The sequence below is a fragment of the Phasianus colchicus genome, chromosome 21 (assembly GCF_987193195.1).
Source record: "Phasianus colchicus chromosome 21, bPhaCol1.hap1.1, whole genome shotgun sequence".
Classification (NCBI taxonomy): domain Eukaryota; kingdom Metazoa; phylum Chordata; class Aves; order Galliformes; family Phasianidae; genus Phasianus; species Phasianus colchicus.
In genome coordinates, this window is record NC_143456.1 from 5,169,566 (window position 1) to 5,183,680 (window position 14,115).

A 14,115-nucleotide genomic window follows, 5' to 3' on the forward strand; every position below is an offset into this window, starting at 1 on the left:
AAAGAAAGAAAGAAAGAAAGAAAGAAAGAAAGAAAGAAAGAAAGAAAGAAAAGAAAAAAGAGGCTCACTTTCCCATTAGGAGTGTGCATAGAATGAAGGAAAAAAAGGATGGAAATGCACCTCCAGCTCCCTATTGCTTCAGAGACTGCCTTTGCATGGGAACCATCTCCATTTGGATGGATGGATGGATGGATGGATGGATGGATGGATGGATGGATGGATGGATGCCACCTTCCCCTGGGGGAGGCCCTGCTGGGGCCAAATCCAGCCTGGATCTGTATTTGAGATGCTGAGCTGTGCCCAGCATTCATGGCAGCAGCTTTGCCCCTGAAACCAAGGGTATGTCCGGCACAGCCTCTGTGGGGTTGGGGCATATGGGGAGAGGATGAGCTTGGAGGAAAGGAAGCTGGTAGGAGTGGAAAGAGCACTTTTGGGGAAGGAGAATCAAACTGGACTGCCCAGGATGGGCACAGAGCAGCAGGAGCCCATGGAGGCGATGCAGTGAGAAACCCTAAAGTGGGGACGTGAGGCCTGTGGGACAGCGTGGCTGCCCTCAAGCAGCTCTGTTGTGCAGAGAAGCAGAGCCCATTGGGACTCAATGGACAACTGTGGCATCTCCACCCTGCTCCAACCCAACAGTGGTCACTGCGTCCCCAAAAGTCATCGTAGGGAAGAGACAACTGAGGTGTCCCCAGTACGGCATCACCCCAATGGAAACGGGTGTCCTGTGGGGGCACAGTGGCACGGGGGGGGGGGGAGGGGGCTCACATGATGGTGCATCGGTTCCTGCGCAGGGCCCCCTGGAAGCGAATGGTGGTGTGGACGTGCTTGCAGCGGGCGCAGCCCACACTCTTCAGGAGCTCACTGAAGAGCAGCAGGATGTGCCAGTTGTACTTGGCCGAGCACTCGATGTAGCCGCACTTCCACGTCTTCTTCACCAGGTTGGAGACGTTCCAGCGCGGGATCACCCGGCCCCGCTGCAGGTCCCGCTTGTTGCCCACAATGATGATGGGAGTCTCCGAGGTGCCGATGACCCTGGGATGGGTGGGAGGGCAGCACCACGCGGCCATGGACTGCTCCCATCCATCCCATCCGTCCCGAAGTGGCAGCAATAAAGCCACGTCCCACCATCACCCTGTCCTCCATCATGGGCTGCCTCCTACCACGTCCCCTTGTCTCTCTTCTTGGCCACCCACCCAGGTATGAGCCACACTACCCCAAGCTGCTTTCCCAGCCCTGTCCACCTTTGAGTCCTTTTTGCTGTTGTATCACAGCTCTCCATCGTCCCATCCCTACAGCCCCACCAGCAGCACGCACCCACCAGCAAATGGCCCCTACCTTGTTTCCAGGATCTGCTGGCGGATGGTTTTGATGTACTCGAAGCTGTCAAAGCAACAGATGTCATAGACCAGGATGTAGGCATGGACGCTCCGGAGCCCCCTGCAACACACGTCTGCCCACTCCTGCAAGGTGCAGAGGGGGATCAATCCTGGCGTGCCCCACAGGATGCCTGCATCACTTTGGGACCAGACATGTTTGCAGGAGGAAAGAAGTTTGTAGGATCCACCATTGGGCATTCTACATCTACGTGGGACTCCTGACCAAGAGTGTTGTGTTGTGCATTTCACACTTTCCATCCCCAAATCCCCACCCCCCATCTCACCTCTGCCCTGCCATGTCCCTGTGATTCCTTTTCATTAACCCAGGGGAAAGATAATGGGATTTGCCAGGCCGCAGGGTTAATTGAGTACGTGAGCATCATCTGCCATGTCAATCAATGACCCTCTGCTATTCTGGTCCATTTCCCACTGACCTTCCATTTCCTGCACATTATGTGTAATTTTTAAACCTCCCTGAGCCCCTCACCTCCTGCCCCATGGCTTTGGGGCAGCAGTGCAGGGACTTGTGACCCATCGTGATGTAATTATACCAATTAAAAATCCAACAGTCCGGCCCCAGCGGAGGTACAGCCTTCAAATCCCTTTTTTCCCATATTAACCTACAAGGATGGGTCAGTGTTGATGGCTGAGCTCAGGGCACCGCCAGGACAAATCCAGTGGCGAGGGCTGTGCTGGGATGGAACCGGGGTTAACCATGAGCCCAAGGGTTTGAGAGGAAAATGGACCTGATGGGCTGAGGGTTGGACTAGATGATCTTAGTGGACTTTTCCGACCTTAATGATTCTATGATTCTGTGAAAATGGCTCTCTCCCAAAGGGGATGTATGGCCAGGCTTAGAGGAACCATAGTTACGCACAGCGCAACCCTGACCCCATGGCAGCACTGGGCAATGGGTGCGTGGTGCGTTGGGTGCTGGACATCCATGTGTGTTGGTTCCATCAGCCCTTCACTCAGGGACAACAGACGGGACCCCATCCCTCAGCGTTGGCCATCATTTGGGGCTGAAAATTTACCAAAAAACCGACACTTTATCCCAACCTCAGCATGATCCTCAGCTTTTAGGAAGCGAACCCCAGGAGCAGGAGGCCCCACTCCGTGCCCCTACCTGCAGGGTGTTGACGGGGAAGGCGGGGATGGGCGGAAAATCCATGATCTGCAGGTCGTGCACGTGGCCGTTCATGACGACGGCGGGCAGGTAGACGCGGCGGGCCGTGGTGGGCACACAGACCTCGCTGAACTCGTTGTAGAGGAACTGCCGGACTATGGCACTCTTGCCCACACCCTGGGCTCCCAGCACGGCGATCTTGAAGGTTGCCACCATACCGCCGGCCGCCGGCCGCTGCCCCAGTGCTGCTCCCGCGGCGCCGACGCTGCATATTCCCGTGCAGGGGGGCTCAGCCCCATTCAGGATGCATTTCCCCGCCGGGACAGCACATCACTGCGGGGCCAAGGAGAAGGCTATCATGTCCCAAACCCCGTGACATGGGGACATTTCTGATGGGGACGGCCACCGGCTGCTCTATGCCCTGAGCTGGGGAATCCATCTCCCCGATTTGGACAGCTGGAATTGCCTTTTGCTGAAGGGGGGATTGCTCAGTGCCTGCTAGTGACAGCTTTAATGTTTAATTTCAGGCTTTGAGCGCTTCAGCAATTAACTTGATGGAGGCTAATTTCCCAGCCAGCTGACAGGGCGAGCTGCGGGCACACGTGGTGGGGGCCCCAAGGCAATGGTTTGGGCACAGGAATGCAGAAATGGGGTCAGAGGATTCCCAGCACCCACTGGCACTGAGGTCCCAAGCAGCTGCAATGGGAATAGCAATGTCAGTAGGATGGGTCCCACTGCATCTCCCATCCCTGGGAGCCACTCCTGCTGTATCCCAATGCATGGATGCTTTTCCCAGTTGGTGATGCTCTCTGCTTTCCCTAAAAAACATCCCCAAGGCACAGGGCATGGTCCCCGGGCTGTCAGAGGCTCCAGCAGCCCCATTTCACCCTGAGTGATGGTGATATTTGCCCCAGGGAGTGTGGCCATGGCCGTCCCCATTGCAGGGACCCAGCAGGGCCTGATGCAGCCCAGGGACAGGGACTCACCCTGCTGGGGCCTGGCTCTGACGGCAGAAAGCAGTGTCATGGCCAGGCCACCCTTCTGTCCCCATACCCCTTTCTCCACCCACTGGGGCCAGGGGTGGTGGAGTCCTGCAGCCCCATAGGATGCCAAGAGGACACGGGGTACCCCAAACTGCTGGGCAATGCCATGCCACCACCCCCAGCATCCCCTAAACCCCGTTCCCATCCCAGGTGGAGACACACAGAGGGATCGCTGCCCCGTGGGCCCTAGGGATGAGATTTCTCCCAAGGCACAGGTAGCTGCCCCGATGGCAGCAGCAGAATTTAGGACCACAAAAGGAAACTGAGGCCTGGACAGGGACATAGTGGGGACGGAGCTCAGCAGGGTGAGACCCCCGGTGCGGGGCAGGCTGCAGGGCATCGTGACCTTGTGCCCCCCCTCCCCAGTTTGCTGCCCGTGGGGCCTCATCCCACTCCCCGCATCGATGCTCCGGGGCAGCACCGCATCCCTGCCCCCCCAGACCGCGGAGGTCGGGGCCGACCTGAGGAAGGAGCACAACGCGGGGGTACCGAGGCGGGGGATGCGGGCACCGCGCAAATCCACCGCCTTGAAGGGAAAAGGGGGGGAGAGCGGCCGAGCTCCGCCGCTCAACTTCAGCCGGGTACCCCCTCGTTGAACTTCTCCCCTTCCCACCAGCACCGCTCCCGTCCCCTCCCCATCCCCGCTCCCCTCCGTTACCTCGCAGCAGCGGCGGTGCCCCGGGCCGGCGTTGTCCCGGCGGGCGGAGGAGCCATGCGGCGAACCCGGTGCGGGGCGGGCGGCCCCGCTGCAGTGAGTGCCCGGCACGGCCCCCGCCCGGCGAGGGGCTGCGGGGGAAGCGGGGCTGGAAGGAGGGAGGGAGGGAAGGATGGAGGGAGGTAGAGCCTCCTCTGGGGATGGAGCGCGGGGAGCGATGCGAGGAATGCCCGAGCGACGAGGAGGCGGCAGCGCCCGGAGATATGCGGGGAGGGAGGGAGGCAGCGCAGGGAGACGATGCGGGGAATGCCCGGAGCGCGCTGCGGGGAGCCGGGAAGGACGCGGCTTCTCCCGGGGCTCTGGGAGGTGCTGATGGGAAAAGACCCACCCATGTGCCCCCGGTGCGGCAGCGGCTCAGCCCTCCCCGCTCCCGTCTCCCCCATCCCACGCTTTAAGACCCCGGCTCGGCTCACCCCGCGGCTCCCGGGCGCATCGCATCCCCCCGGGGACGGACGTCTCCATCGCAGAGCTTTGGGACACCCCGCAACGAGCATTTATCGATGGCGAGGGAGAGGATGGCTGCATCTCCGGGAAGCGGGGTCGGAGCCACACACCTCAAAGCAGAACCCGAACCTCTCTCCGCTCTTCACGGAGCGCTGGGACATCCCCGAGGGTCTGGCTGTCACCCCGCGGGTCGGCAGAGCTCGAACACCGACGGTGCCGTGGCCAGGGCCCCCCCCAGCCCCGCTGACACCTCTGGTTGGGAAAGCATCAGATGGGGTGAGCTTGGTATAAATGAAAGCACTCGGCCATCGCAGCCCCCCTCCTTCCCAGGGAGAAAACGGGATACCGGCCACAGCCCTACAGCTGGAAGCACAGGGACGGCCTTTGTGATGAGCCCAGCGCATCCCCCATTGCCCCCAAGCTTTTTAGGATTCGGGGTTTGTTTCCCCGATGCTCGCAGCCGGGGAAACACTCAGTGTCTCTGCAGGCGCTGCCCACCTCCCACCCACCACCCCCGGGCATCGCTTCCCGGCACCGCAAAGAGCGCTGCTGGGAAGGGGCCGGGATCGCGGCTGCGATGAACTCGCCCGCACAATCCAGGCTTCAGCCTCGGGGATATTTTTAGCAGTTCCCTCCGCGGCGCTCTTCACTCGTGGTTTTATTTGTGAAATTTAATATACGGTGGCCTTTGGGGGGGGTTGGGAGGAGGGAAGTAAGGTTGGCCCTGCATCTATCCCCGGCCCGGCTGCAGGGATGGATGCAGACCCAAAATCAGCCATCAAAGGGCACAGTGGGGTTGGGCTCATCTTCAGCTGCAGCACCCACCCTATGGCCCTGCAGCAGCTCTGAGCCCGAAGCCACCCATGTCACCGTGATCCCAGTGTCACAGGCTAACAGGAGCAGTGAACAAACCCAGTTTGCAAGGACCAGCACGGGCCAGGGTTGGTGCGTCCCCGTTTATGGGCACGAGCCTGCCTGCAAATCCAGAGCAGCTGGAAAGACCGATTTCTCCCCAGGGAGCCCCCAGCAGAGCCACGGGGAGGGATGAACCCTTCCCTCTGCTGTAGGATGCAATGGGATGGGGCAGCTCTGGACATCTCACAGCCACTTCAGGTCTTGTTGGACAAATGGGAACTGCTGACCCAGAGCTGGGCAGAGGAGAAGCACAGAGCAGCACTCCTCCTGCTCCTTGAGGTCATTCCTGATCCTTCCAACCTGGCCACCTGGGGCTGGCTGCCAGCACTGTGGGTTGGCAACCCACTCCGGCCCAAGATAAAGCCCTCTGCAAGATGCCAGCATGGGTTAAGAGCACTCCAATGCATCACTGATGCACATGGGAAAAGCAGGTCAGGGCACACACAGCCCCTCGGGGAGGGTGAGATGGGGACATCCATCCTCCTCTCATCCTCCACTGGGCCACTGTCATGCAGACAGTGGAGGATCAGCCCCAGGGATGCTTGGTCCATACTCTGCGCAAGCCCCAGGAACAGCCTCAGAGACCTCTGCTGTAGAAAAGAAGTGGTTGGTGCAGGACAAGGAGCACCCACAGCCCAATCACCACCAACCCGAGCAGCCCCCATCCCCACAGCCACAGCACAGCCACAGCCTTGTGGAAATGAGTTTATTGACACGGACGCCAGGTAAAGCCTGAAGAGCAACACAGCTACTTGGTGAGCAAAGCAACTGAGGGGCACAGCAGGAGGAGGGCTCAGAAATGCAGGGACACCCATGTGCCCGAAACGCTGGGAAGAAACGTGGTACAGGAAGGGGTGCTGAGCATCCCCTCCCACGTTGAAGCTCCTCCAGCTGTGTGGTGTAAGGCTGAGCTCATTCCTCACCCTCTGCTGTCTTCTCCCTGCCCCAGCACTCAGTGCCACCAGTGCTTTGTTAATTGCTCTAATAATGATTCCCGCAGTGGCCCTGCAGGGCTTGGAGCAATCACCTCCCAGCACACACAGGCACTGTGTTACTCCAGCTCTGCCCCACTTTTTCCCCAACCAGAATGCAGGGACAGAGCCTTCCATGCCCTGCCAGGTGCTCCTCCTCTCTGCACTGAGGCTCAGGTTGGGGGGAGATAAATGAGGCTTTTTGACCTCTTCCCAGCATCGGACTCTTGGCTGCAGGTGATGCCCGAGCCCTGATGAACCATCTTCCACCATAAAACATTTACTGACCTTGAACATGGCATCTAAATGACAACATGGGGGCTGCTATGCGTCAGAGCTTTGCTTGCTGGGGAGGAGATGGCATCAAAGCATGCTGGGGAGGGCAGATCTGCCCTGGTTATAGGCTTTGCTGAATGAAGCAGGACAAGCGATGAATGGAGCAAGGCATGCACAAGGCTTTGCATTCACTGCTGGGGCTGCAGCACTCACTGGCTGCAATGTGGTGAGTGCACAGCTGTGAATGGGAAATGGAAGGGTTCCCAGCCCAAAGGGTGGGTGGGAGAAGAGAGGCCAGGGGCTGCAGGCAGGGACTGAGAGACCCTCAGTGCCACCTGCCTTGGGGCTGCTAACAGAAGAAATGCTTTTGAGGTGTGCTCAGCTCAGCAAGTGCAAGCACGGCTAAGCCCAAATTGGTCTGTTATGCCACCATGGGAATGGAGAAAACCACCTGGCCCCAATGCACAGCCATAGGATACTGCCAGGGCCCACGGACATCAGATGCCTGCAGCCCCTGCTGGGATGCACAGCACTGGGTGCAGGAGCACAGCTCAAGGGCTGGGCGAAAGGCAGAGAGAGGAAGAGGAGGAGCTGCAGATGGTGAGGGCACAGAGAACACAGCCTGTGCTTTTGCTCCAGTAGTGAGCTCGTTCTCCTCATTTTGTCCTCCACTGCCCATTACCCATCTGTCCACAGCCCCTCCCCAGGCACAAGGAGTCTCCTTCCTTAGATCAGCAGCTCACAGGGCAGGGAGATGATGGATGGAGTTAAACACCACAGGGAGCAGAGCTGAGGCTGCCAGCACAACCCAATAAAAACCCCTCGCTGCATTTAGGGCCACTCTGCCCCACAGGTGCAGCACATGGCTCTGTTCCTCAGTCAGCCCACAGCCAGCCCTGAAGGGTGCCCACCACTTCCACAGATTCACTGTCCCTTTAAAGCCAATTACAGATAAGAAAAAAAACAAAAAATGTATAAAAATATAAAATAAAGTGCAGTGTATGTTTTCGACCATTTTGCCTTGTTTTAATAAGCTGTGGGTTGGGTTTTTCTATGTTTTTTTTTTCTTTCTTTTCCAGTGAGCAGTATTTTACAAAATCAGAACTACACCTAAAGCCATTTAGAAAACACTGACATTGGCACAAAATGGAGAAGCCCACGAGAACGGACAAGTGAGGGGTGAAAGGGGATGGGGAGGGGAGGAGGGGAGTTGAAGCAGTGGTTACAAACTCCATGGACGCTAAAAATATCAAAGGGGTTTGTTCCCTATCATCGTTAGCATGTGGATACTAATTGCTACCTTGTTTAATCAGTGCCTTGGACTGAAATCCTACACATGAATACAGCTGCTTCCAGTTTAAGGGTGCTTTTCCCCACGCCAGCAGTGGAGGAGGACCCAGGGACCGTTTCTCTGTCCTCCTGCAGGGTGAGGCACAGGCAGAGCTCCATCAGTTCTTCAGGATGGCATCGTAGGCCTGGTAGATGTACTGGGACACCTCGGGAGCACGGCATTTCAGAGAAAGCTGAGGGCAGGAGGAGAGCAGAGGTTAGTGGAGGTGGTGGTGCAGGGATGGCACCTCCTGATCTACAGCACAGGGTGGACAAAGTTTATGCTGCTTTATGCAGCAGGGGAGGCTCAGGTTGGGTATCAGAAAACATTTCTTCTCTGAAAGAGTGGTGATGCAGTGGCACAGCTGCCCAGGGATGGGGGGAGGAAGGGTGGGAAGGGAGGGTGGGGGTTGTCACCATCCCTGAAGGTGTTCCAGAACCATGGAGATGTGGCACTGAGGGATGTGGGCATGGCGGGGTGCAGTGGGGTTGGATGTCGGGGTCTAAGAGATCTTTTCCAACCTTAATCACCCTATGATCCAGAATAGTTCTGGATTTTGCTTCCTTTACCACCAAAACCAAACTGCTTTCTCAGCGCTTGTCACAAGCAGGAGGAAGCACACGAAAGCAAACGCCCACGTGGGGTTCCCAAATTCCTTACCAAACACAGACAGCACTGTAGGCATGAGCGAAGGGGACACGCTGGTCTGAGCTCTGTAACAGTGATTTGCTGTCACACTGTAAATCACAGCCCTATGCCTGAGGGCATGTCAGCATGCTCAGTCCTTACAGACTGCAACTTGGACACTGCCTATCTCTGAAGCAAGGACTGGGTCAAGATCAGCAGAATGATGTCAATCCTCTCACTGAAGCATTTCCCATCACTTGCTTTCACCCTACAGCTCCCCAGCCCGGAGCACCTTCCAACAGGAGAGACACATTCTAACAATGGGAAGCTGAGAATGTGAGCAAAGGGAATGGCCGCAGGGGTACACGACACAAGGCAGCCAGCAATTCCATGGTGGTGATGGGTTGATGGCTGGACTAGATATCATGGTCTTTTCCAGCCTTAATGATTCTATGATTCCCACCAGCCACAGGCTGGTGCCAGCAGGAGCCTGGAGCCTCTGATGCCCAGACAGCCAGCTCTGCTCTGGAGCCAGCTGGGCATCGATTGCTGCTTGTTTGCTGGGGAGAGGGGGGGAAAAAGGGTGTCCTGGCAATGCTTTCTTGCTAATGTCTCTTGGCTTTATCTCTAGGTAACCTTGGCAAATAAACAGTCATTGCTGAGTGGGCATTATCCCAGCTCACTGGTAACAGAGCAGCACAATTCTGTTGTATCTCACTTCCTGCAGTTCAGTGGGAATTCTGCTCCCCTACACAAATGAACGGGATCTGCCTCAATACCAGCTGAGCTGGGAGGATCCCAGCATGTGCCACATCCCTGTGGTCTCACCGTGTAATTGGGATTGCCTGGCTGGATGCGAAGCTCAGCCAGGATCCAGATGCCATTGGTGAGCTTGAGGGACTGATAGAGCATGTCCTGACCCTCCACGTTCCTCTTGGCAATGGTGTAGACGTTGTTGTTCTGCAGTTTGCTGGAGACAGTGTCTGCAGAGAAAAAAAAGAAAGAAAAATGCATGTTAGCTCAGACATGTCTGTGGAGACAGCAGAGCCTGGAGCAGCTTCTTCAGCACAGGGCTGTGACAGTTTTAACACACTGTATGGCCTTGGCTCTGTCAGGAGGTGTGAGATTTCACCTGCAGAACTGCATGGAGGCAACCATGATGCAAATTACTTCCATGGGACTTCTGGAGAAGCAAGAGCAGAAGAAAACATGCAGAACTGGAATACCAAATGCAGCAGCTTCTAGCTGCCAAGAGGCTTCTTGGTGTAGGGCAGGGCGACCCTCAGCCCTTGGATGTCAGCAAGAGAAGCACACTGCATGCTGGGGTGGAAGGCTCAGGGTGGTGTCCATACCCCAGGCTGCACCCCTGTGCCCACTGGCTGCATGCAGGTCAGGGAGGGTTCCAGCATCCAGCTACTCAGACACATTCAGATTTAGGTTCTCTCTCTTCCCCAGTTACTATGGAAACTGGCAGATATAAGTACCTAATGAGATCCTTTGCTTAAAAACCCTTATTCCTTCTGTCGCCTTCTCCCACCCTCTGCTCCTGCTTTCTACAACAAACTCACCCTGAGCAGGGGCAGTGTGGAGCTGCCCTCACTGACCTCAGACACACCCCAAAGAGTGCCTGAAATCCTACCAAAAGTCATCCCATTTCAGCCAGCCACCCAGAGCAACGATGTGCTCACCCAGCACCTCCTGCCCCCTCCTCCAGCCCTGATCTGGGGGGAGCTGGGAGCCATTCCTTTTGCCTCCAGTTCACGGGTCCTCATCCCTCCTGTGCTAGGCGAGCATGAGAATTTGGGATTTTGGAGATCAGGCAAGTTGCTAAGCAACAGTGCCAGGCTGTGCTGGCTGCAGACAGGGCCGCTAATGCCATCTGACAGCACAGCCCTTACAGGCAGGGAGCTGCTGGGAGCAGAGCTGCTGAGTTCCCAACACGAGCACAGCACTCAGCAGAGCCCTGGCCAGTGCCTGGCATGGGCAGGGACCACACACACACCTCCCTGCTCTTGCAGTGCCCAGTGACTGCAGACCAGCACCCCATGATGCAGGATGGCATCCAGAGGAGAGCACGTAGCTCAGTATCACCATGCATTTCCACTGCATGCCACAAGCACAGGCTCCTTAATAAATGACAACCAGGCTGCTAGGTTTGTGCATACAGAAATAAACATCAGGCAAACCTGCATGTGATTGTGTCCCTGTTTGTTCCAACAAGAAAATGCAATTTCTCTCAGTTCCAGCATTAGTAGATTACTTGGGGAAAGCTGAGATGACCGCTGCATACCAATAAAGCCACGTTCAGCTCCAGACACTGAAGATTTCATTTCACACCAAAGTTACCAGAACTGCTGAACAGCACAGCAACTAATTATCCCTGTTTAATGGCATTCAATCTCCACGTGCAAGTCAGCCTGTGCTCCTTCACTCGGTGCTTGAGTAAGCAAATTTAAAAAAAAAGAAAACCATCCAGCTAATCTGATGGGGCACAGCCCAGCTTAGTGTAGCAGTCCTTTACCATTCCATCCAGCTCAGCACGTCAAAAAGCAGCATAAAGGCAGCAAATAGAGCTTTAGAGCAGGGGAAGCCTCAGTGGGTCCAGCTGTGCCCAGAGCAACCAGATTGCTGGGTCTATTTCCAGCATGGCTGACACAAACACCACTAAATCTGGCACAGTGCATGCAGGATGTGCTAGTGATCAATAGTGAGAATGGGGTGGAAGGCTTTCAGCCCCATGGCCCTCCCCATACACTCTGGTGGCAGGCTCCATGGGCACTGTGGAGCCTTTAGTGCTGGGTACCTGGCATTTTGTTTAAAACAAAACAATTAGGTTAGCACTCGATTCTAAGAGCTGAGAACGCAGCACTGTAACCATGACCTTCTGTTTTCATTGCAAGCTACATCTCAGAATATAGTTTTCTCCACAGCACTATCATAACCTCTTCCTAAATAGGCAGACGTGTGAAGCACAGCTCTGATCAATTCAAGATGTGCAGCGCATCACAAGTACAGCCCAGCTCTGAGACACAGCTCCAAAGACACTCCTTTGTGGCCACACAGCCCCCAAGGCAGCCCCAGGGCTGTGCTGGCTCCCACTGCTGGGAACCATTATGGCTGGAAAAGATCTCTATGATCCCCAAGTCCAACTCCAACCCACTGCCACCATGCCCACTGATCATGTCTCCATGATTCTGAAACACCAACAGGGATGGGGACCCCACCACCACCTCTCTGGGCAGCTGTGCCATTGCATCACCAGACTTTCTGAGAAGAAAGTTTTCCCAATACCCAGCCTGATGCTGGGGATAAGAGCAGCAAGCTGTTCTCATTCAGGTGCCTGGCACCTCACCTTCGGTTCAGCTGGTGGCACTGGGAGCTGCCACCTGCAGCAGTCAAGGTTTTCCAGCTGCTCTGTGCCACGGCACGGGGTGAGCTGCCAAAGATGCAGCCTTTCCTGCTATCCCTGCTGCAAAGCATCAAAGCTCCAGCCAGCCCTGCTTGGCTTGCACTGCAGACACAGAAGTCTTTTACCCACAATGGCCTCAGAGCAGACAAACACAGGAGCATCTCCACTTGTATGCTAGTCTCTATTTGAAGGAAAAAAAGAAGAAATCCAGGAAAAGCCCACAGTTTGCACATGAGGGGCTGTAAGGTGTCTGCTGTGCAGTGACAGCCGGCCCTGGATGGCACAGTGTTCCCCCAAACCCTGGTGGCAACTCAGGTGACTGCCTGTGTTCTGTTTCAGCACTTCCCATGAGAAAGTCCTTAGAACATGAGCCACTCTCCCCGACAAGGATCAAGCCTGCAAGGACTGCAACACCTCAGTGTCAATGCCAGAAGTCACCATCTCAGATTTCAGATGCAAGGAGCAGGGCATGGCCACAGCAGAGGCAGCACTGCAGTGCAGGAGAGGCCGTGCCAAGCACAGTGGAGCAGAGGGAGGGCTGGAGGAGGAGCAGAGGTTGTTCTCAGCTGAAACCCCCACAGTGAAATCAAGTCAAAAGGTTCAACAGCTGCTATTTTTTTCCTCTTTCGCATGCTCAATCTTTTACATTCTGAAATAGTAATAATTATGAGCACAAAGAGATCCATGGTTTCTTTCTGCAATTGAAGCAAGAGGGTGCTCATTGTGTAATGGCAGATACGAGAGAATAAAAAGGTTACGGGGTTTAGCATCAATAGGGACACTCTTTCCTATGAAACATAGCAGCTTTGGGTAGAAACACTTGGCTCCTGTCCAGAACCTCTTGACTGGGAGCAAAGCTGCTAATCTGGCCACATTCCACCTGCTACACTCCATCCTTCAGCAGTAGTAAGGTCAGACCTATGAGGTCTGCCTACAGCAGACTAGCTCCAGCAGACCAGCTCTTCTCTCACGTGTCCTGCCCTCTACAGTGGCAGTATGTAAGATCACTCTTACACAACAGAAAGTAGAAAGATGCTGAAAGGAAGAGACCAACCCAGGATGAAAGGCAGGGCTGTGTGGCATTGCCTGGTACACACAGCAGCAGGATGGGATTAAGTGCAGCTCCCAAAAAGGTGCTCGGCTCCATTGATAGGAGCAGCTTTACAGAGAAGAGAAAACAAGAACACAAGATGCAGAATGAAAGGAAGAAGCAGAGAGGTGAAACTGAAGACTAAATTTCAGATGTATTTTTATGGACCCTGCTAAACTTTTTGACCAGGATCCAGGGTTTACAGGCTGTTGTGTTCTTAAGTGCTACCCACACACACTGCTCTTTGTAAAGTGATGTCCATTGAACACCAAAGGTGCTGCCTCAAGGCTCTCAGCATGGCACAATTAACCTACTCACCAGCATTCAGGTGGCAGTCTTTAATCTGGAACTGCAGCTCATTTTCATTTGGAATGTCTTTCCAAGTTGCGAGGAAGACCTGGCGCTCTGCAAACAAGACAGACCATCAGCACATGCAGAATTACAGCATTAATTAGAACACCACACAACGATGCAAGGTAGCGACACAGGAGACCTCTGGATCACATCTGGCCCTGGTGTGGTCAGATCCAGGATTTGTTTCTATGATAATCCCAGTCTCACTGTAAAAGCAGCAAAATGGTGGTGGTTCTTGGATGTCCCCAAACTAAAGACAGCCTTAAAAACCAAGACCAGGTGGGATTTGACAGGGAGACCCACAAATTTAAGACAAATTTAAGAATTACAGTGCAAGTTAAGATGCTCTTTACAAGCCAACCCAAACAATGTAATCAAGGGAACAGGAATGTAAGAGTTAAAATCGAGGCAATTCCTACACTCATTTGAGTGAGCC

General features: G+C 55.2%; 2 protein-coding genes across 4 annotated transcripts in view; both read right to left on the reverse strand.

The window, feature by feature from the left end:
* Window positions 1-38: 38 nt before the first annotated feature.
* RASL10B (RAS like family 10 member B) lies at window positions 39-5,163 on the reverse strand. Of its 2 annotated transcripts, none has more exons than XM_090122383.1 (4): window positions 4,677-5,163; window positions 2,506-2,838; window positions 1,339-1,463; window positions 39-1,035 (listed from the first exon to the last, which is right to left on the reverse strand). In XM_090122383.1, the coding sequence occupies exons 2-4, from the start codon at window positions 2,719-2,721 to the stop codon at window positions 765-767; spliced, it is 612 nt and encodes a 203-aa protein (XP_089978509.1). In that variant the 5' UTR covers window positions 2,722-2,838; window positions 4,677-5,163; the 3' UTR covers window positions 39-764. The 2 variants fall into 2 exon arrangements, with proteins under 2 accessions (XP_089978509.1, XP_031447194.1); XM_031591334.2 differs by lacking the exon at window positions 4,677-5,163 and adding an exon at window positions 4,207-4,588.
* A 1,150-nt stretch (window positions 5,164-6,313) lies between these two features.
* AP2B1 (adaptor related protein complex 2 subunit beta 1) overlaps window positions 6,314-14,115 on the reverse strand; it is a 65,114-nt gene continuing 57,312 nt past the window's right edge. For both annotated transcript variants that reach the window (XM_031591800.2, XM_031591799.2), the window contains 3 exons: window positions 13,644-13,730; window positions 9,655-9,809; window positions 6,314-8,392 (listed from right to left, as the gene is read on the reverse strand). In XM_031591800.2, coding sequence (XP_031447660.1) covers window positions 8,318-8,392; window positions 9,655-9,809; window positions 13,644-13,730 — 317 coding nt within the window. In that variant the 3' untranslated portion in view covers window positions 6,314-8,317. The remainder of the gene's footprint in view (window positions 8,393-9,654; window positions 9,810-13,643; window positions 13,731-14,115) is intronic.

Excerpts from the sequence above, each read along its gene's own strand:
- RASL10B (XM_090122383.1), bottom strand. The coding sequence starts at position 2,721 with ATGGTGGCAACCTTCAAGATCGCCGTGCTGGGAGCCCAGGGTGTGGGC. Across the intron at positions 1,464-2,505 it reads TCCCCGTCAACACCCTGCAG|GAGTGGGCAGACGTGTGTTG; the intron begins GTAGGGGCACGG and ends TGCACCTTGCAG. Across the intron at positions 1,036-1,338 it reads CAGCAGATCCTGGAAACAAG|GGTCATCGGCACCTCGGAGA; the intron begins GTAGGGGCCATT and ends CACCCATCCCAG.